A 21645-nucleotide genomic window follows, 5' to 3' on the forward strand; every position below is an offset into this window, starting at 1 on the left:
ACCGAGTTCCCAACAGAGACTGGGATGGGCACAACATTGGCATTTGACATAAGTTTCGTCTTGTCCATGTTCATTTTCAAGCCCACCCGTTGTGAAACTCGGTTGAGGTCATCGAGCATCATGCTGAGTTCCTCCATCGACTTTGCCATGACTACGATATCGTCGGCAAACCGAAGGTGAGTGATGTATTCGCCGTTGATGTTGATGCCAAGTCCTTGCCATTCCAGGAGCTTGAAGGTGTCTTCCATTACGGCAGTAAACAGTTTCGGAGAGATAACGTCTCCCTGCCTTACGCCTCTTTGCAATGGAATCGCCTTCGTGCTCTGCTCCTGTACTCGGACCGACATGGTGGCGTTACTATACAAATACTTCAACACTTCGATGTACCGATAGTCAATATGGCATCGCTGAAGAGACTCAAGCACCGCCCATGTTTCCACCGAATCGAAGGCTTTCTCATAGTCCACAAACGCTAAGCATAATGGTAAGTTATACTCTTCGGTCTTCTGTATAACTTGCCGCAGCGTATGGATGTGGTCTATGGTACTATAGCCTTTTCGAAACCCGGCTTGTTCGGGAGGCTGGAAGTCATCAAGTCTGTGTTCGAGACGGTTCGTGATGACCCTTGAAAACAGCTTATAGACATGGCTCAGAAGCGTGATGGGTCTGTAGTTCTTCAATAGGCTGTTATCACCTTTTTTGAAAAACAGCACCACCTCGCCTCTATTCCATGTTTCAGGCGTTTTGCCCTCGCACAAGACGGAATTAAAGAGCTTCTGGAGGACTTTAAGTACCGGTGTTCCACCCGCTCTCAGAAGCTCTGAAGATAGATAGATAGATGTAATAACAACTTGTAACCATTTGCCATATCAATGTATGTATTCATATGTATTGCTCCTAACATATATACACTATAATCCTAATAGGCATGAAAATATTTATATCTTAATAATACGTAACTTTTTGCAACCTTTTATATTTGACGACTTTTTAAATATAGCACCTAATCATTATCTTATAACGTATTTCTTTATTTATTTGTGATATGCTAATTTAAGAGCCCAACGAAGTGCACACCAGCACCACTGCTAAAATAAATAATCGTGATTATTTAAGTTAAATTTAAATTTTACAGGTATTTAAAAAGTGGCCGCTACTGACTGTATTGTGTATTTAAGTACCTTTTGAATACATCAAACTAGTTTTTATGTTGCTGGATTCGTCAATCTATGAGCTCAAAACAAAAACGGCCGCTTTAGTTTTGAACGGGTAGGTTGACGAATCCAGTAACATAAAAATTAGTTTAATGTATTCAGCAGTGGCGCTAGTGTGCACGTTGATGGGCTCTTAAAAACCTGACCCCAACAAAAAATAAAATAATACAAAAAGAAATTCCCTCTCCGGGATTCGAACCCAGGACCATTAGCTTCCTGAACTGGATTACTGCCAATACCCGCTAGGGGCGCTAGGCTAAACGGGTTGTCAATTCTAATTACAATGGTATCCTACCGAGCGCTAGTAGTATAAACGAACTTTTGAAGGGGACATTTTTTTGTATGGAGTTATCGTTCTTCTCCTAGTGAGTATTATATTCTTTGCTGCACCTATAGCAAACCTATAGTCTGTCACACTAAAGAGGTTGTTGCTCTGTGGAAATGAGGGAACCATAGATCAACCATAGATAATATAATCATTTCCAATCTGGAAGGCTTCGAGCAACACCGGCTTCCGACACGTCGGATGGAAGGGACTATAATAGATGTCATTTGCATAAATTCGCGTGCAAAATTGTATTGAATATTGAATTGACATCTATCGTACTTTCCAGTTTGAAAATATAGTGTGTCAAAGGACTGTCTCATTTCAATCATAGACAGAGAGAATCATAATATCCTTACTAGTACTAGCACCCAAAAGAAAAGGATGAGTACCTATAGTTTTCCGGTTCTTACTGACTGATAAATTGGTTTGACCAACTATATTATAATGTTAATCTTCTACAAACTTCTTATAGCAAAACGAAGGCTGGTAAGAACAAATTTGAACCGTGGCGGTTGTTAATTTTTCTTTTGTAATACATCAACAAACGTCACTCATCATCATCATGGTATCCTAAAAGTTATAGTCTCGAGCGAATAAATTTGTATAAAAGAAAACGTAAGGAACGTGTGTCATTAGATAAAAAAATCATTACGTATGAATGTATGCGGGGCAAATTACTGTGCTATTAGTAATGCCCTTCTAGAAATAGCAAGCGCATAATTAAAAAAACATATATCCGTGAATCCAATGTGAAAAGACGTCAGCAAATATATAAGTACCAAATGGACAGTATGCACAATGCAGAAAAAGTGCCGGTGAGTGAGCCCTTTGCGGTTTTGTTTTAGAAACCAGTTCACTCGGTCAATTGTAGTGCACCGCAAGACGAGAACGTAACAACGCACGTAACATACGTTCGGCGCGATTCGGGAAATAAATTAGAGATTAACTAGATATGAAATAGTAAAGACATGTGACGTTCTACGGCAAAAGGTACCTTATGGCGGCTGGCGCTTACGCTATTATTAACGCCGCTCCACTATTCAGCCGGGGCAATGGTACCTTTTGCCGTGGGTGGAACGTCACATATCTTTACTATTTTATATCTAGTGAATCACTAATTCATTTCTCGAATCGCGCCGTTTATTATGGATGTGAGTGTGACATTATCAGCGCTACTATTATTTTAACTTTTGTCGAGGTTTCATTTACGTAGGTACTTTTGCACGCTTGCATGATACATTCGTCAAACATTTTGTACTATGCTCAAATGTTTTATAAGTTGAATTATCGAGAAGATGGAATTGCATTTGTAGTGGTTGTACCGTTTGCAACAAAAGGAGAATAATTTTCTCTTAACTTAATAAAATGACATACCCAAGAAGTGGAATAAGTAGTAGTCCTCTGTTTTTTATTATTCGTAGTCGTACGGGCGGACACAATAATTAATTGAGAATACAATCAAATCAGAGTTAAAAATATACGCACAACGTAAATAATATTGACAATTTCACACTGACATTATTTTTGTTTTTAGTTCTTCGATATATATATAACAACCTCTTTGTATGCTGATAGTACAAGAAAATAGAAAATTCAAATATAGAATGCCTGTAAACAAACAATACTACTACATATGCAATTCCACGCTCTCGATGATTCAACTATAACATTTGAGCCCCTAGTAGGATGTTTTTGATTTGGAAGCAGCTTAAAATAACGTAAGGTTAGTTAAGATTTTGTTATTGAAATAATATCACAGAATCACAATTTTTATTGGTTTATTTAGGTACTGCCGCGAATCTCAAGATGTTGTTCTTTATATTATGTAGTATTTAAATGATAATATCTGGGAGACCGAGCTTTGCTCGGAAAACATATAAAAACTCAAAAATGCACGTTTTCTCAGAGATAACACCTAACTAGATCGATTTATCACCCTCGAAAACCCCTATGTAGCAAATTTCATCAAAATCGTTAGACCCGTTTCCGAGATTCCCGAAATGTATAAATTAAATATATACATATAAATAAATAAATAAACATGAATTGCTCGGTCAAAGTTATAGATAATAAATCATTATTATTTATTGCGATTAACATTATTAATTATATTAACAGTTTGGTTAACTAACCGCGTCCTCACTAGATTTTATGGCACACACAGTGCCTCCGTTCACGTAATACATAATATTTATGTTGCCGTGCCTTTTTTTCCAGAGATATGTTGGTCTAGATAGCAAGAAAAAGGATATACAAAGAGTAAACAGAAGAACGCCATCGTTGAAAACACTTATCAAATGGAATATATCCAAAGCACAAAAAAATTATCCTGGAATTGACTTGAAGGTATAAGTTTCAGTTTTTTTCATTAATTATATTATATTATTCTGTACTACGATTATACGTATTTAGGGCCCGGAATTTTGGGTGCAGCTTGGTAGGGAGGGAACAAAACTACAATTTATTGATGTTATCGACAATATGATAGTTCTTTCATTAGTACTATGTACACATTTAAGTACCTATGTATATCAAACTATCCTTACACGTACCTTCTCTTTTCAATATAATTCGTTTAAACTGTTTTATTGAAATGAGTATGATCACCGCTCGTTTTTGCTAGAAAAGCTTTTAGATGTAGCAATATCCTTAAAACTTATATTAAATATATTACCTACTCATAACATTCACTAACAAGTTGTATCATGCCTGGTCAGAAAACATTGATTTGAAACTTCTGTAGAAGCTGTAATTATTTAAGTATTGTTCATTTACAACCAGGCTTTTAGGTACTTTTGCGGATTTTGATCGTTTATTATAAGAAACAAGTTCCACTTTCTTCTTTCCTGTCGAGACTGCCGGCGCCATTAGCTGGTAGTGTCTGAAGCGTATTAATTCTATTTATGACAGCAATTACACTCAAGCGGATTGATCGCGTTTATTTTTCTTGTACCGTTATTAAAAAACCTTTGTATCGTGGCTCACATAAATAAGTTATATGTCTTTTGCCATTACGGAACACTTGGTGTTTTGGACATTCAAACGCGTGCTTGGAGCCGAAGCCAACACGCACCCATCCAACATTCTGATGATCATCATAATATCTAATGATGATATAATTATACCTATTAGTTAAAAGGTTATAAAAATGTTCACAAAATTTACCTGTAACAAAGACTGCTCTTCAAGACAAGTTGCTTAGTGGCGCCTGCCGCTTGCTCCTGGTAAAAGCTTTCCGCAACCAGAGCAGACCGCGGCAGAGACGTCAGGAATTCAAGGCGCTTGCCTCTTCACCTTTACTTATTTAATCGTTCCTGCACAGAAGAGAACTCATCGTACAATACAAAGGCGCTCGCTCAATGGTATTCTCTACTCAAGTCAACTTTCAGGCAAAGCAGATAAGTTAATGCCCAGATTTAAAAGGTGGTCTAAAGCTGACAGTATGTATTTTAGTTACTAAGTCGAAACATTTTAATCTTGAAATTTTATAGGTTTATAAAAATACCACAGGCTAAGTATGATTATATAAGTTTTTATTGATTTGATTTTAAATTAATTAGCAGCTTTTAACCCACTAGCGCCTGATCTATTTTAATGGATCCGACAGAGCCACACGTCGTTATGTCGCCATAGTGTTTTAGTTTATGAAATTTATAAGTAGGTATATATAAGTATTTTAATTAGTCTAACGTATTTGTAATATATGCCTCGTTGCCTAACTCAAATTTAATTACATGAATTGGACATTGTGTGGCAAAATACAACCTGAAATCAAAACTCTTTGTAGTATTTTATAACTTTACATTACAACTCCCGTCTTAGTATATCAAAGTGTTTATTGATTATTAATCAAAATGCTGTTAATAGTATTTAAGCCAGTAAATTGTGGTCTGTGAACACAATAATCTAAACCAATATAATTGACTGGACAGGGAGCGTTGCGAGAAACAGAACAGCGGTTGGACGAGGTGCACGATGCGAAGGCTCTGGTGTCTCCAGACGCGCGCAACCTTTGTTGCGCCCTCTTGGCCTGGCAGCAGCTCGGCCACCGTAGAGCCGACAGCTTATACAAGTAACTACCTAACTAATTGTTGATTTTACACTTTGTTCTTTTCACTTGCCTGCCTATCACTGTCGTTGGTCTTTTTGGATAATTACATAGGCTTAGCTTGAATACCCAAAGCTGATGTTGACAATAAGAAAGCGACTCTATAAAAGCAGGACACGCGGTGATCTTGGTACTTTAATGAGTTCACGGCAAAGTCAGCAGGCAGAGCGCTGAAAGTCACGCGAGTCTGATTAAACATAATACATAATAGATGATCAAAATTGATGCGGGTCAGAGGACGAGCAAGAAATTACTTTGAAATGCAATAAATGCTACCATTAGGTACTAATTACATATTAGTACCTAATGGTAGCATTTATTGCATTTCAAAGTAATATAATTACTTAAGATTCAAGGAGAATTGAGAGTGATGCTTATTTCAAAAGCGAAATGTAGTAGGTAATTCCTACTACATTTCGCTTTTGAAATAAGCATCACGGTTTAAGCCGAAATGAAGTTTTAATGCTACGTAGCACGTTTATGTGGTTGTGGACAAATATTCTTCTAGGTATTATTAATAGTTGTTTTCTTACAGTTTTATTAAAACTCAAGAAGAAGAATTTGAGCTTGAAGGAAGTATAGAAAGTCTATGTAAAAGGACTAGTTACGAAAGTGATATTCCTACCCGCTCTGTTATATCGCCTCTTAATGTACCTGTGTCGAAAAATTCAAGCCTCATGCCTTGTCAGTGGGGTAGTCCTACCAAGATGAACTTCAGCAGTTCCTTTGGGCTCGTGGTAAACCTGCCCAGAGACCCTCAAATGCTAATGTACCTCTCTAATCCCATCATCAAAGTTCCAGAGGAAAAGTCTAAAAGATGTTCTTGTGGCAAACCCGTCAAAAAAGTTGATACCGTGAGTATTTTTTATAACATTTTAAGATTAGACTAATAGAGGATGGCGCTGGAGCTAATATACGGCGTTGCATGAACAAGAGTTTTCCTTTGGCAGGATTGGTCCTTAGGACCCAGGGACGGATTCAAGAAGTGGAGCCACCGAGATTTTTGATGTAAAATTTCAAATTGTAAAACTTGATCTTGATATCTGTATCATTTAAGCTACTAGGTCAAGTTTGGTATCGTTTCCGTATAAATCGGGGGTGCTGAATTCATTTCTGATATCATAATGACACCATTCCGAAGTAAAAACACATAAAATATGAAAAAAATACTTTTTTTTTAATTCCTCTTCACGCTTAAACTGCTGAACCAATTTAGTTAAAATTTGGTACAGAGTTTGAGTCCCAGGGAATAATATAGCATACTTTTAATCTCAATTATCATCCCTTAAGGGTGTGAAAAGGGAGGAGGAAATTTGTATGGGGATTCAATAACCGCTGAACCGATTTAGATAAAATTTGGTATAGAGATCGTTTGAGTCCCAGGGAAGAACATAGGATAGTTTTTATTCCAAAAAAAAACCTTAAAAATGAAAGGTAAGTAAGGTGTAGGATTGTATGGGAAATCAATAAACGCTGAACCGATTTCGATGAAATCTATGTCTACATCTTTAATTAAGTTGAAAATGATACTAAACTTGACTTAGAACCTAAACTTAAATAATTATTAACCTCAAACGTCGCAGACGCTTAAACCCCCCCCCCCCACCCCCCACCTGCATCAAAAATCTGGGTGGCTCCACTTCTTAAATCCATCCTTGGGTCCTAAGGACCAATCCTGCTAAAGGAAATCTCTTGTTCATGCAACGTCGTGGTTGACCTTTTTTTGCTCTGAGCAAACACAACTATAAATCGCAGGCAGATTTTACAAAGCATGTATCAAAAACTACTTATACTTGAGTAAAAATTGCAAGATTGCCACCAATAGAAAGTAATAAAATGCATTTGCAACATACGTATAATTTTAAACCGCGAACCTGTAAGTATACATTAATTAAAGTAATTAGTCTAGTATACATACGTGCTAAAAATATTACTTACATTCTGTTCTACCTAGAACAGTTAATAAACATAACATAAACATTTGGGTCAATTTCTGAACACGATTTTTTTTCTGTCCATGATGAAAATCGCGGGTTAGCATCAGATAATACTTACCATTTTTTTTTTACATAAAGAAGCCACACTTTCACACGGGGTTCCACATGAATTCACTGATTAATTGGTTTTTAGAGTACACTTAAAAATACCTAAAGGCTCAAATTACTACTCCCGTGCCCTGTCCGGAATCTACTTTTGAGCATAATGAAAAATCCTATGAAAAATTCTACATTAGTATCACTAATTTAGTGTCAAATACTTAAAATAGATGATATTTACTATCACTGAGCACATACACTATTAACTTCATTGTGGTAAATAACTCGTGATCGAAGTTTAAATTTTGTCCGAGCGCGCGAGTAAAATTTCGTCGGCAAAACTCAAAGGCCTCTGACAGCCGACGTATGTATCTGAACCGCCTCGTGTCCCGCCTCACCTGTACTGGCAGTATTCGGCTCTTTCTCAAAGCAAGCGGATGTAAGTCAAGCCGCGGCGTGTTCGAGCAAATCGCATAAGTATTTCGGAATCCGGGTGGGCGACAATTTTTTTCTAATTTCGATGCCCCTTATACATTTTATTTCCCACATAGCTTTTCAATAACAATTGTCATATTTAGGAACCCTTTATGTTTCTTTATGTAAGCGATAACATAACAGTTTGGTTAAACACGATTTAAATTTTTGGCGAATTTTTTTATTACGAATTCTAATTTCCGTGCCCTAATTCCCATAGAATATTTACCTAAAACAGCTGATTAAGTGGCACGGGAATTAGAAAATATTACATTTATTGTCAACAAATTTTTAATTGGGGGCACTGTAAGTTAATTAGCAATGTTTACGTCATATTATTATTACATATATATATATATTGGCATTGAATATATATTATATGTAATAATAATATGACGTATATCTTTCTATTTTACATTTAAGGAAATCTCAAAGAATGCACAAAAATCTATGAACGGTTTTTTAGTATAAGTACTATAGTACATACTTACAGGGTGGACCCGAATAACCCGGGCAATTTTAATACGTAAGGTAAGGTGGGGTAAGACGACACTGGGGTAAGACTATCACTTGTATGGAATCCTCGTAATGTTAGTCTTGCGCCACCTTACCTTATTAATTGATCATATTATAACATTAAAATATTATATAAACATAAAACTATTTTTGGAATTATTACATATTATAATACCCGTACCTAAGGTTACATGAAACAAAATGAATCAAATTTACAATGGTTTTTTTTGTAAATTTGACAGCTGACAGCGTAAGCCGTATAAAGTTTAAATATCTGGGAGGCCGAGCTTTGCTCGGAAAACATATACCTACCTAAAAACTCAAAAATGCGCGTTTTCCCAGAGACACCTAGCTAGATCGATTTTTCATCCCAGAAAACGCCCATATATGATCAAATTTCATCGAAATCGTTAGAGCTGTTTCCAAGATCCCCGAAATATATACAAGAATTGCTCGTTTAATAGATTAGTTGTTATAAATTAGCTTTATCAAACTGCACAACGGGACTTAATCGCGTATTTAAGTTTTAAGATTTACAACTAAATCTTAAAACTTAAATACGCGATTAAGTCCCGTTGTGCAGTTTGATAATGTTTAATAATCGTGAAAGTTTAAATAAATTAGCTTTTCTAATAGGTACAAGAAAAATTAAATATATCCTATTCTTACTATATTATAAATGCGAAAGTATCTCTGTCTGTCTGTCTGTTATCTTGTCACGCTTAAGCCGCTGAAACAATATCATCTTGATAATACATATTTGGCATGGAGATAGTTTGAGGCCTGAAGAAGGACAAAGGATCTCGGGGCACGGCAGTGCCGCGGCCAAGTCGAGCAAAACAAAGTGGCACGGCCGTACCATCAAATCTCAATAACATTCTATCTAAATAACATTTAATTTGAGCATGTAGTCTAAGAATTAATACACTTTAAAATCCCTTAGTTTTGTAACTGGTACAATCACTCTCAATCAATATTATTTTAAGGTACTTCTAGCATACCCACAAGTTCCAAATTAGAAACGTAATTATGTTTTAGCTTTTTAAGCCATAAAAATCTACTAATACTGCAATATTAGTCACGTCCTAAAGATAACTGCATAATTAAGTTTGTAATCCTATAGAAATATATGCGATAACAACGTTACCTTTTAGTTCTTATAATTAGTAGGGAAAGTAAAGGTACACTACGATGGACGATGTGAGTATGAATAAAGATGGAGGATCCTATCAAAAAGAATTCATGTAAAAAGATGCAAATCTCGCAACGCAGTTCTTCTACTCTACTACAAAACAGTTTTGGGATGTAATGAGAAACCAAGTCGGTTATTTTAGTCAATGCCAGGGGGTATTGTTTTAGCAAGTATTGTTTAGGAAGATTATGATATTTTTGAGAAATTACTTGACCAACCTACACTTTGAAGATTTTCCCGCAGGGCAGGGACACCCCGTATACCTATGTGTAAAGTAAGGCGGGGGAAGACTAACTTAGTTTATTTTGATCAGGGCAAGACTAACAGTATGAGGATTCTATACAAGTGATAGTCTTACCTCGGTGATAGTCTTACCCCACCTTACCTCATATGACATATCATAATGGGAATTGTATTTTTAAGGTATTTGTATTTGTAACGTTAACTTTTTTAAGGCCTCGTTTTTTTTTTTTTTGAATTTGTACTTGGTAGAGATAAGATATATTTGACCCTAGTTTTTAATGTATGTACTAATTATATGCATGTATTACTATTCGACACAATGTATATTGTTTAGAATTAAATAAAATAAATAAAAAATAATAAAAAATAAAAATATGTGTTCAAACAATTTTTTGGGTTATTAATTTATGAAGGCAGCATATTCGATTTCTTCAGATTAACTTACACAATAACTTCTTCTCAATGTGCCCCTATTTATTTCTTAGTATCATTTCCTATAAGACCATATACCAGATCATACACCTTGTACCTATCTACATGCAGATACATAATGACACTTTTTAATTAATAGTTTTGTATGTAAAGGCGGACAAGTTTACGAAACTACTCAAAGTATTGTTTTGAAATATGTACATTTTACTAAGAAAGAGAGATTAGTTGCCATTAAAATAAAGGAAAGGATTATTCAAATACGTAGTTTTTAGTGTAACATACTTTCGTAGATTTGTCGTTCGAAACTAAAATTAAAGAAGGTAAATATGTCCGATGCCACTTCAGTGTGGTTGCAGTATATTATTGTAGATTAAAATATATATAAATAATAGTTTTAAGTACCAAAATAAGTTAAGAGAACAATTCCCGTGCCGTGTTCTAATTTCCGTCCTAGTAAAATCTAATTTCCATGGACACACTAATTCCCGTGCCCTGACCAAAATTTTAAATTTAAATAACTTTTATAGTTTTATGAATATTTTTATCCCATAAGAAAATTAATATTTATTATATTTTTTATCAAATTCTCAGCATATTTTTTTTTGTGTAATGTTAGTATTTCAAAATTCCATGGGAATTAGACAAAAATGCTCGTTTGGTGAAATTGACCCATTTGCTGCCTAAACTTGTTTCTTGGTCTTATGACCTCTGAAAACTGTAACTAATATGTTTTATTTTTAATTTGCAACTTGCTAAATATCTTCTTTATGTAGATAGATCTATTATTTAGACATTATTAAGGATTGTATTAAGTCCAAAATTGTTCGGTAATGTCGTATATAGGTTTATACTCAAATTATACGCAATTCTTTGTAGCAACTCTGCCAATGGGGTTGGCAACTGTCAAAGGTTTGCATAGATGGCGCCATCATAACTTGCCCCTTTTTCTATGAAATTTGGCTTAAAGGGCTGGCATCCAGGGTAGTTGTAACAAAAAATGGACACAATTGTATGGAATGACAGGGCAAGCTATGATGGCGCCATCTGCTAAAAACTTCCACCGGCCAACCCCATTGGACGGAAACAGGCACTGCACGGTGAACTGACGCAATTACCTTATCTAGGTTCTTTTTTACGGCGGTATAACCACACATACACTCCACAGTTTTACTTTATACTTACCTAAATTCATTTGGTACTTTCTTAAGGGTTCTGGATTTTATGCTTTCTTTTAGTTTTTATATAATATTATGTTCTTCAATAATACGTGCCATTTAAGTGATGCGAATATGCTACGAGTATTAGCCTTTTAGCCAGTCTAAAGTTACGCACGTAGGTAATTAAATAGGGAATATTACGCCAAACTCTGCCTAGGAGGCTTACTGCAAAATACGAAAATCGAAGTTTCGTTTTCTGCCTCTCTATCACGCTTGCATATTTGAGCAGATAGGTACAGTCTGTTCGGAAAGAGAAGAGTCGTTGAATGTGTTGTGCCCCATAGCTACATTCCGCGATACTTCTCTTTCCAACGATATTTTGATCTTCACCTTTTGTGGTAGGCAAACAAACCGTCTTGGTATTTCATTTTGTCTAACATTTTTTTTTTGACAAACTATATGTGAAAACTTGTCAAAAAATTGAAGGCATAGTATAATATATGGTTACTCTATGGTTTACAATTTGTGTTATTGCTGCAAAAAGTGCACAAATAAATATAACAGATACTATTACATACTTATGTACACATAGGCAATGTGTTTTTACTATCATTATAATTATAATATAAGAGTACTTAGGTAGTTGTTTAAAAGTCCGTGACCGCGTGAAAATTATTTTTGTATGTATACCCTTTTTACCATTTCTATTGAAGTATTCACTCTTTGATTTGTTAGAGGAAGCACCCAGTACCTATGTTGGCGATATTTTCTAAGTTTTCTATTTTTAATCACTTAGGCAATACATGGTACTCTGAGGAAATCCATTGTCGAAATGTGAATAATGCGAAAATACAAACCTACCATCGCCAACACTGCACTAACGCCGCTGCTTAGAAGTCTTGGAACGCACTGCGGTTATTTTATTGCGGATTCAGAACCGCAAAAAGTGTAACGTACCTCCGGCAAGCCTGATAAGCGCAAGCACTTTCAAGACTGAAACCGCAAGAAATTAGACTGAAAACACAATAAATTAATCGCAGTGCGTTCTAAGCCTACAAGTGTTATCAATGTTGCTCCCTGATTAGCCTGCTTTGGGTTTAGGCATCAAATATAGCACTAAAGGGATGTTGCCCGGACAAAAAGTGCATGGAGCGTCTGACGAAAATAGAGGCGGAGACGAAGGAGCTGAAAAATCGCGCCGAGCAGTTCACGCACCGCGTGCGGCAGCGCGGTGAGCAGCTGGAGCGCGCCGAGATGGCCTGGCGAGATCTCGACGCGGGCTACCAGCGGCGGCTGCGGGTCGCCAAGGATAAGGAGGAGGAGTATCAAAAGCAGGTTAGTTAGGTTTATAGTCACTTGTGCTAAAGCAAAGATGCTACATTCTTGTTCACTCGGTGAGGACCTATTGCCTTGCCACAAGAGCTTTATCTTGGAAAAGTCGTTCGCAAAAATGAACTGGCTCATCGTTACGCGCTTCTTGCTTATCGTTGACTGTGGGACAACTCCTTCTTTAAATTCATAATGCTTAGGACCGATACATATGGAATGCAACCCGACTGCAAATTGTATGAGAACTGCACGCCGACTGCACGCCAACTGCAACGTCGGCGTACAGTTCCCATACAAGTTGCAGTCGGTTTGCGGACTGTAGGTACCGGTCATTACCGGTAGGCTTTCATATTTCCTTATGTACAGTCAACGGTAAAAATATGGGTGTAGACAACTTACTCAAAAATATGTCCCATAGTTCTTAATTCACTGACGTAAGAGTTATGGGACATATTTTTGAAATGATTTGTACACCCATATTTTTACCGTTGACTGTACCTACATATTATGTATAAATCTGTGTTCAATAATAATTATTACAGTAGGTACATCTGGTGCCACATTTTACGATACCAGGTGTTATAATAACCACATTACGTAACTACGTCGAAAATTTAAAGGGACATATGTAGGTACTGTAAAACGTTGTACGGTACGATACACGTGCGAATAGGCACTTTTCACACCTGTATCGTAAATAACTATTATTGTAAGGTAATTAGCCAGTAACTGGCCACTTTTAGTAACTGGCCGCCCTTAACTAAAAATGAATTCTATTCACTTATAACCAGAATTCATTTTAGTATAAGCTTTCAATAACTGGCCACCATATACTAAAATTAATTCTATTTACAGGCGAATAGAATTCATTTTTGAATAGAATAAAAAAATATATTAATTGGTGATAGAATTCATTTTTAGTTTGGGGTGGCCAGTTACTAAAAGTGGCCAGCTATTGCTAATTACCCTACATCTGTATAGGATCAAGGTCTATAATATCGACACGGACAAAGTACCAAAAATATACGTACTACCCTATCTACAACAAACCAAGACATTAAAAAGTATAGATATTGGCCCTTTGTCCGTGCATAGTTGGCTATTTCTTATAATAGGGTATTTTCCTACTAGTCAAATCAGTTGCTTTTTTGGAACTGTCAAAACGATTTGCTGATATGTAATTTATATGAAACATTACATCGTGACGTCACGGTCAATTCACCTACTTTTTATATTCCTATCACATTTATTTAATAGAACTTGTGTTTATAAATATCTCCTATCGGTGTTTTTCTAATAATTATCTGGTGCTTTATTTCATGCATTTCATTCATAATTACTATAGTACGTTTTTTTAGCATTAGAAAAAGACTAGGTGATCTTGACGTGTCTTTTATTTGAAAAAAGCTTGTTAAAAATTAATAACTCTTACTTATGAAAGCAAAAGAATGTAAATAATCGTACATTATTCATAATTGTTACATATTTGCCGTGACTTATTTTTCATAAGTGTTTTTCAATCAAAAGACACGTCAAGATTGTTTACCTTTAATCTACTGCTAAAAAAACGAACTATAATATGTACTGTAATAGATATTATTATCAATGACAAGACACGAAGTTATCCACAAATCAAATTTCGTGGCCGTACGTGTACGTACGTACGTCTAACAGAAAACTAAAAGTTCAACGTACATACATTAATTATAAACCTAAGCAATAATAACATATTCTACCATAATTACATATCACGTAACTATGACTGCATTGACCGTCCAGTGGCGCCCTCATTGGGGGAATTGTGTCTTCTAATTATTTATTTATTTGTTAGCCTGTTGTGTCCCACTGCTGGGCAAAGGCCTCCCTCTCTTTCTTTCACGCGTCTCGTTCCATGCCAATATTAGGCCAATCTTTCCGAAAGACGTCAAGATCGTGCCGTCATCTCCTTCTAGAGGTCTGCCGTAACGCCGCACTATGTTTGGTGTCCACTCGACCAAACCAATAAACCAATTAATTTATGTATAATTCAGTATATTGCTCGTGTTGTCCTACTAATTTTCCAACTTTTGGTCTTTATCACAAATGTAGTTTTATTTTGTTTATTTTTCGTTTTATCAACTAAACGGCAAATGGTAGCCACATTTTTCGTTTAGGTGATAAAGCAAAATAATACCGAAATAAAACTAGCTTTGTGACAAAGACCAAAAGTTGGGAAATCAGTGAGACAACAGTACTCATAATTATACTGATATATACATAGTTAAATTAATTGATTTACTAGAAAACAAAGTTCCCCAAATGGGGGCGCCACTGGGCGGTTGATGTAGTCTTAAATACTCATGTGAAAATACCAGACGGCAAGAGTTTTGGATGAGAGGAACAAAATCAAGCTGGCATGTTTGCCGCTGGTGGACGCGCTGAAGAAGAAAAGCTCAGTGGCGGAGAAGGATCAAGAAACATTGAAGCAGCTTGAGAAGGTGGGGTGCAAGCTAAACAGATTGTTGATATAATCGTTTTCATTACACTTGATCGAAAAATATCATATTACATGCAGGTGTACCGAAGGGGCAGGTTGTACCCGCGGAATTAGTGCGTAGGGACCGTGCGCGTTAGAGGACTTGTCTCATGGGGACCTGATTTTTAAACTCTAACGCTTTACGTCTATAAGCACGTGCTGTCCCGTAAAATTCTTGCACACTCTCATGGGCGTTTTAGGGTCGGCCATCTAGTGGCCTAAATTGAAAACTTCAACTTGCCTCTAGGTATATATACGCGCCAAAAACCAGGGAGCTCCTGTGCTGCCTCTACAGTTCATATGCAGTCATCAAATATATAATATGCAGGGTTGCAGGGGTACTAAGCAAATAGTTTTGCTGACTTTACGTTCCCTGTAGCTTTACACCCTCTGCACTGAGAGAAAAGTACAACAAAAACACACTTAGTATTACAAAAATAAACTTAATCCCGGGGAGAAGGAGAGTCAACTAATAGGAACAAATTGACTTTTGTAATTTCTATTAGTTCTTGCAATTTCTATTATCTGTTTGTTGAAATTATATTTGGGATTACTGAGCTGTTTGTAGAAATAATTAAACTTTACAGAAATAGTGAAACGTCCATAATTATTACTAAAACTTAATTTTTTCCCCCAGTACAGAACTGTTTTTTAATTCCTGGTGATGATTTTTCTCTCAGTGTGTAAGAGTCATAACTCCGGATTTATTAGCAAGGCATAATTTTACAAGCGTTGTGCACAGGAGATGTGCGCGCGAGCATGCGGACGGGCCCAGCTGGCCGAAAACGTCGCGCGCGTCAGCGCACAGCTCACGGAACATCAGTGCAAAAGTTCCCAGCTTGACAGAAACTTAGCGGTACTGTTTTTAGCTTATTTTCCGTTACGTGGTATTTGGTTAAAGCTTGATTTTACTTTGGGCCAGTTGCACTAATCACAGTTAACAGACTAATCAACGTCACGCAGCAGATATCTATGGAACTTCCCATAGAATAAATAAAATTCTGCGATCGCTTACATCTTATGGATTGTCAAGTGGGTAAAAACTATTTAATTTTGGATTTGGTCAAAAAATTGCCGAGAACACCTCGCGTGATTTGTGCACAACCCCCTATCTTCTAAATCTTCTTTTCTAAGTAAAAAGACGTAAGTACAAAGCGCTGCAAAGGTACTACTACCTTATGATACTTACTGATAGCCCCCGCCGCCTGGCCTGTTTTGACAGAATGGTAACTACGACACCCTACACATGGTCTGCATGGTCCGGGCCAGACATGCTCTTGGCCGATTATTGTTTGAAAAACCATCACACTGTTTGACACTGAAACAGGAGGTCACAGTTTGTATAGGTTTCCATACATTCCACGACACTTCTCTTTCCGCACAGACTGTAATCTAATCCATATCGTCTAGATAGACGTAATATTTAAGTATCTTAAAGTCCGATTTGGGTCGTTATTTTTATTACTCGTATATTCGGTTTATATCTAAAATTGTATGCCAGTGGAAAGAGGAGCATGAGCGTAGTCAACATCGTGCGCTGGAGGACGCGATAGAGGTGGCGAAGGTGCTGACGCACGAGGCGGAGTGTGCGCACCGCGTGGAACTGGAGGCGCTGCGCGGGCAGGTGGCGCAGGCGTCGCAGGACTTGCTGGAGGAGGATGCTCGCACGGCGCTCTTGAAGAAACGAGTATGTATCCCTCGTGTATACGCGTGCGTCCGCTAATGCTCTAGTTTCCTAGGATAGCGGTGCCGTCATATAGCGGTCGTCTCCATGCAAATACTACGACATCCATATTTAGCCGTATTATTTAGTAAGGAGACGGCCGCTATATGGTGCACCGCTATCCTAGGAAAACCGATCTTAAGCGTCCTTTGAGAAAGCGAACATAGATTGATTAATTTTTTGTGACACAATTTCACCATATTTTGAAAGGTAATGCAACACTATTTGTTTTAAGTAGGCATGTTTCAAAATGTTCATGATCATCAAATATTTAGTTACGGATACATTCAATATGTACATAGAAAGTACTTAATGTTACAAATATGATTAAAGATATGATATGAGTAGGTATTACTAATCTTTTGATAAAATTATCCGCGTCATGACAAGTAGCATAAAGACAAAATATTTTAAACAATAATGATGATACATTATGACTCATTCGTTTTTTATTTTATGGACAAATATGTACGTTGGTATGTTTATACTTTGATCTTTTAAATTTGCTAGGACGCTTTTATTACACTATGACTATGCGATAAGTAGGTATATGTAACTGGAAACATCTGAATTTGTGGAAATAACAAAAACAAGTCATGTCTAATATTAATCACGCTCTCTTTTAATTAAACAGTACCTACCCTACATCTTATTTTTTTGTTTTTAGATCGAAGATTATATGGAAGAAAAAAATGGAATGATAGAAGACTTAGAAGGTTGTCAGACCATGTGTGAAAATCGTATGGGAGCATTAGTGAAAGATTTGAGGAGTAAGAAGGATAAGCTTGATGAGTTAAAAGCTAAGGTGATGAAATGCCGCTGCAAAGAGCCCGTAGAGCGAGCGGTGGAGGCGAAGCGGACGCCGTCGCTGGCCGCGTTGTGCAAGTGCTCGCCGAGCGATACCACTCAGGTGACTATCACTGGTAGAATATGCCTGTGCTATTGCTGAGAATAAGGGACTTTATACGGGAATGACGAAGGCTGCGTTTCCACCAAAGCTGTGTGATGTGTTTGTCATGCACCAATAGAAACAGTTCATTTACCTGTCCTCGCTCAGTGCAGCTCCAGTTCAAACAGGTCGCTCGAAACAGCGGATCGATGTTTTTGTACATATAAATTTAAGGGAAGGATGTGGTGAACGAGGAATGTATGGGAGGTGTTACGAGGGATGTGTTGCGAGGGATGTGTTGCGACGGATGTGTTGCGAAATTTGCGAGTTGGACGCGAGCAAAACACGCTTCACCGCACCCTGCTTGCTTATTTGAAAAGAGCCGGTACACTACACATCCTCGCACCGCTCACCTACACTCGCACAGCTTTGGTGGAAACTTAGCCTTATACCCGGTATACGTAAATGAACCAGCGTTTTCGCCTGCAAGGCATGAGGTATGAAGGATACGGTGGAAATATTCGCTGTGAAGGTTAAGTATTGGGTCTTGGTAGCTCAGTTCTATGACGCCTGATCACTAATTCTTCTTGCTACTACTGATGTAGTGAATATAATCCATTACCATCGTATTTATATATTTGTTGTATTATGCTCGACATACGCCGAGAGAATTGTTAACTTGTAATTACATTTTCACAAATAGGTATACTTACTATAATACACGGTGTAACATGAGGAAACCGAATAATTTTAACAGCGTATTCCTGATCATATTTAGAGACAAAAATGTCCTATAAACTTTTTTGAAATATCGCCTAATTTCAGAGATATTTTTAATTAAAAAAAAAGATTTTATTGTTACATAGTGTAAAAGGCCTTTTTGACGGTGATGTTGCTGCTATGGGACGTAGTCTAAATAGGTATCCTTATTGATAGATGGTAAAAAGGGACAAGTAACACTTTGCAAAAAGTAGGTTTTACGAAAAAAAAAATGTAAAAATCAATTTTAAGTGACAAGTTATCTAATAACATTTTTTATGTACAAATACATTCAAAAACTAAAAAAAAAAACAAAACAAAAAATTTTTTTTTGGCGAAATTGACCTAAACTCATATTACATTTTTTACTTTCTTTGACTCAGAAATGCGTGGTTAAAATTATTCGGTTTCCTCATGTTACACAGTGTATAAGTATACCTGTATAATTCATTTAGGTATAATTGCATTCTCTTAGGGATCGTGTTCGTGTACGTCACTACGAAGTCGGCTTCTCTCGTCACTCCTTAAGAATTTATTTAACGGCCTAAAATCGGAAATGGAAACCATCGGCTCTCAGATGCCTTGTAACCTCTTGAAGTGTCTCGAAGACAAACATAATTGGGACCAAAGTACTGAAGTCAAAAAAAGCGTTCGTGCTTATTTTTCCGGACTTTTGCTCAGTGAACTTGACATCGCTATTGCAACAGTAATTGAAAGGAGCCACGCACAGGTAGTAATTCAGCACTCATAGGTAATTTACTTCGTTAATATAGTTTTAAGCGCCGCAGTGAGCTCGACAAAAAACGAGATTAGCTTAAGGCTCGGCCGCCAGCCTCAATTTCCTACAATTATATAGGTGTTGTGCTGACGTGCCCAAAATGCGCTCGAGTATTTAGCAAGAAGTTAGGGTACGTGAGCCACTTAAGGGCGCACTAGAGAGTGGATCAGCTACACTCTAATAACACCAGTTAATAATTGCCTACTCCAGAGCACGCAGTCGCTGTGGCCGAAATCGGTCAGGAGAGCATTCATCACGAGTAATTTTTGTAGTAATATCGCAGCCCAGTTCCATAAATCTTAATAGAAATCCTAACATGATGGTACTGAATTGCAGTGGGTGGGTGAATCTTGCGTTGATAAGATGAGGTCGTCAGTTTCACCAGTCTCCAGGCACAGCTCACGGTGGCAAGAACATGAGCTCCAGATGAAGACGCAGAAACTGGCTAGTGAGCTAGCCGAGAAGATGTTCAAAGAGAGAGCGAAAGAGTTGGCCGAGCTGGCTCAAAAAGAACTACAAGATAGTCGTCCTCCGTGCGAATGTGACCTCATCGACTCACCACAGAAGTTACCAGGTTATTGCTGCCCCACTTATTAAAAATCTTAAAATTGCTTTATACGTAGTGTTCTTAAATTCGATACCTTTTTAAACTAAGTACCTTTTAAAACATAGTATCATGACGTGTTATTTTTGGTCCACAGCCCTATATCCTTGCCTGGTTCGACCGTATCCAAATAAGACGAAGGATGGAGTGATTGTTTCTTTTAGCCAAGTTCAGTCTAGTAAAAGTCCTATATCTCAAATTATGCAAAATAGGTCTTCGAAAAAAGTAAGTGTTGTTTATCTATATACTAGCTGTTGCCCGCGACTTCGTCCGCGTGGAATCTTATCTTCAACATTTTACATCTTTAGTACCCATAATTTTCATATCCAAGCAATGTTGAAATTAAGTAGGTACTTTTCTTTTTTAGCAAGTACTTGTATTCTCATAATAGGTACCTATGCCCTTATACAAAGATTCATGTTCCGCACTCACAAAATATCTGATCTCCATACAAACTTTCAACCCCTTTCTCACCACCTTGAGGGATGATTTTCAAAAACGCTGAAATTAGTTTTCTTGTATTTTAATTTAAAACGTTTTTACAAAGTTTCAAGTTCTTTGCTTAAAATAAAATTTGCACCCGCAGACGAACTTTCATCCCCTTTTTAACCCCCTTAGGGGGTGAAATTCCAAAAACGTTGCAATTACTTTTTTTTTGTAATCGGCCATTATGCCTTTCTAAGAAGTTTCAAAACAATTGTAATGGATTCAAACTTTCAACCCCTTTTTAACCCTGTTAGGGGATGAATTTTACAAAACGCTGTAATTACTTTTCCTATCTTCTAATAATATCCCTAAATACAAATATTCAAGTCCCACACTCGAAAAAATGTTTGATATCCATACAAACTTTCAATCCCTTTTTCACCACCTTAATTAACCACCGTATTTTAATAATATATCTTTTTACGAAGTTTCAAATTCCTAGCTTTAAAAAAAACATTAACCCCATACAAACTTTCATCCCCTTTTGAACCCCCTTAGGGGTTGAATTTCTCAAAATCGCTTCTTATCTCTTGTACATTTTATAAATGCAATCTGGGCCCAGTTTTATAAAGTTACAAGTTACAAGTTTACAGGCGTTTACTGGCAACACTTGCTCCGTTTTTTACAATTTGCGTTTTATAAAAGTACTGTGTTACAATTTTACAGGTTACAGGTACAAGTGCCTGTAGCTCAACCATAGACGAAAATACGGGAGTTTTATAGTTTTAAACTCATAATCGAACAGGCGTTTTATAAAAAATTTGTAAATTACAAGGGTAGATTGGTACACTTGTAACAAAAACTTACATACGTCTTGAGTCCTGTAACAGCACAACAGCAGTTACTTGTAGACTCGTTTTCT

At 36.8% G+C, this 21645-nt stretch overlaps 1 protein-coding gene across 1 annotated transcript in view; it reads left to right on the top strand.

Annotated features, from left to right (window-relative positions):
• Positions 1-2324: 2324 nt before the first annotated feature.
• LOC134678116 (uncharacterized) overlaps positions 2325-21645 on the top strand; it is a 32491-nt gene continuing 13170 nt past the window's right edge. Inside the window, exons 1-11 of the mRNA XM_063536566.1 lie at positions 2325-2357; positions 3760-3888; positions 5475-5614; positions 6324-6504; positions 12802-13035; positions 15384-15506; positions 16287-16400; positions 17046-17231; positions 17935-18177; positions 19391-19645; positions 20030-20259. Of these exons, the coding sequence (XP_063392636.1) occupies positions 2325-2357; positions 3760-3888; positions 5475-5614; positions 6324-6504; positions 12802-13035; positions 15384-15506; positions 16287-16400; positions 17046-17231; positions 17935-18177; positions 19391-19645; positions 20030-20259 (1868 nt within the window). The remainder of the gene's footprint in view (positions 2358-3759; positions 3889-5474; positions 5615-6323; positions 6505-12801; positions 13036-15383; positions 15507-16286; positions 16401-17045; positions 17232-17934; positions 18178-19390; positions 19646-20029; positions 20260-21645) is intronic.

The sequence above is a fragment of the Cydia fagiglandana genome, chromosome Z (assembly GCF_963556715.1).
Source record: "Cydia fagiglandana chromosome Z, ilCydFagi1.1, whole genome shotgun sequence".
NCBI lineage: Eukaryota > Metazoa > Arthropoda > Insecta > Lepidoptera > Tortricidae > Cydia > Cydia fagiglandana.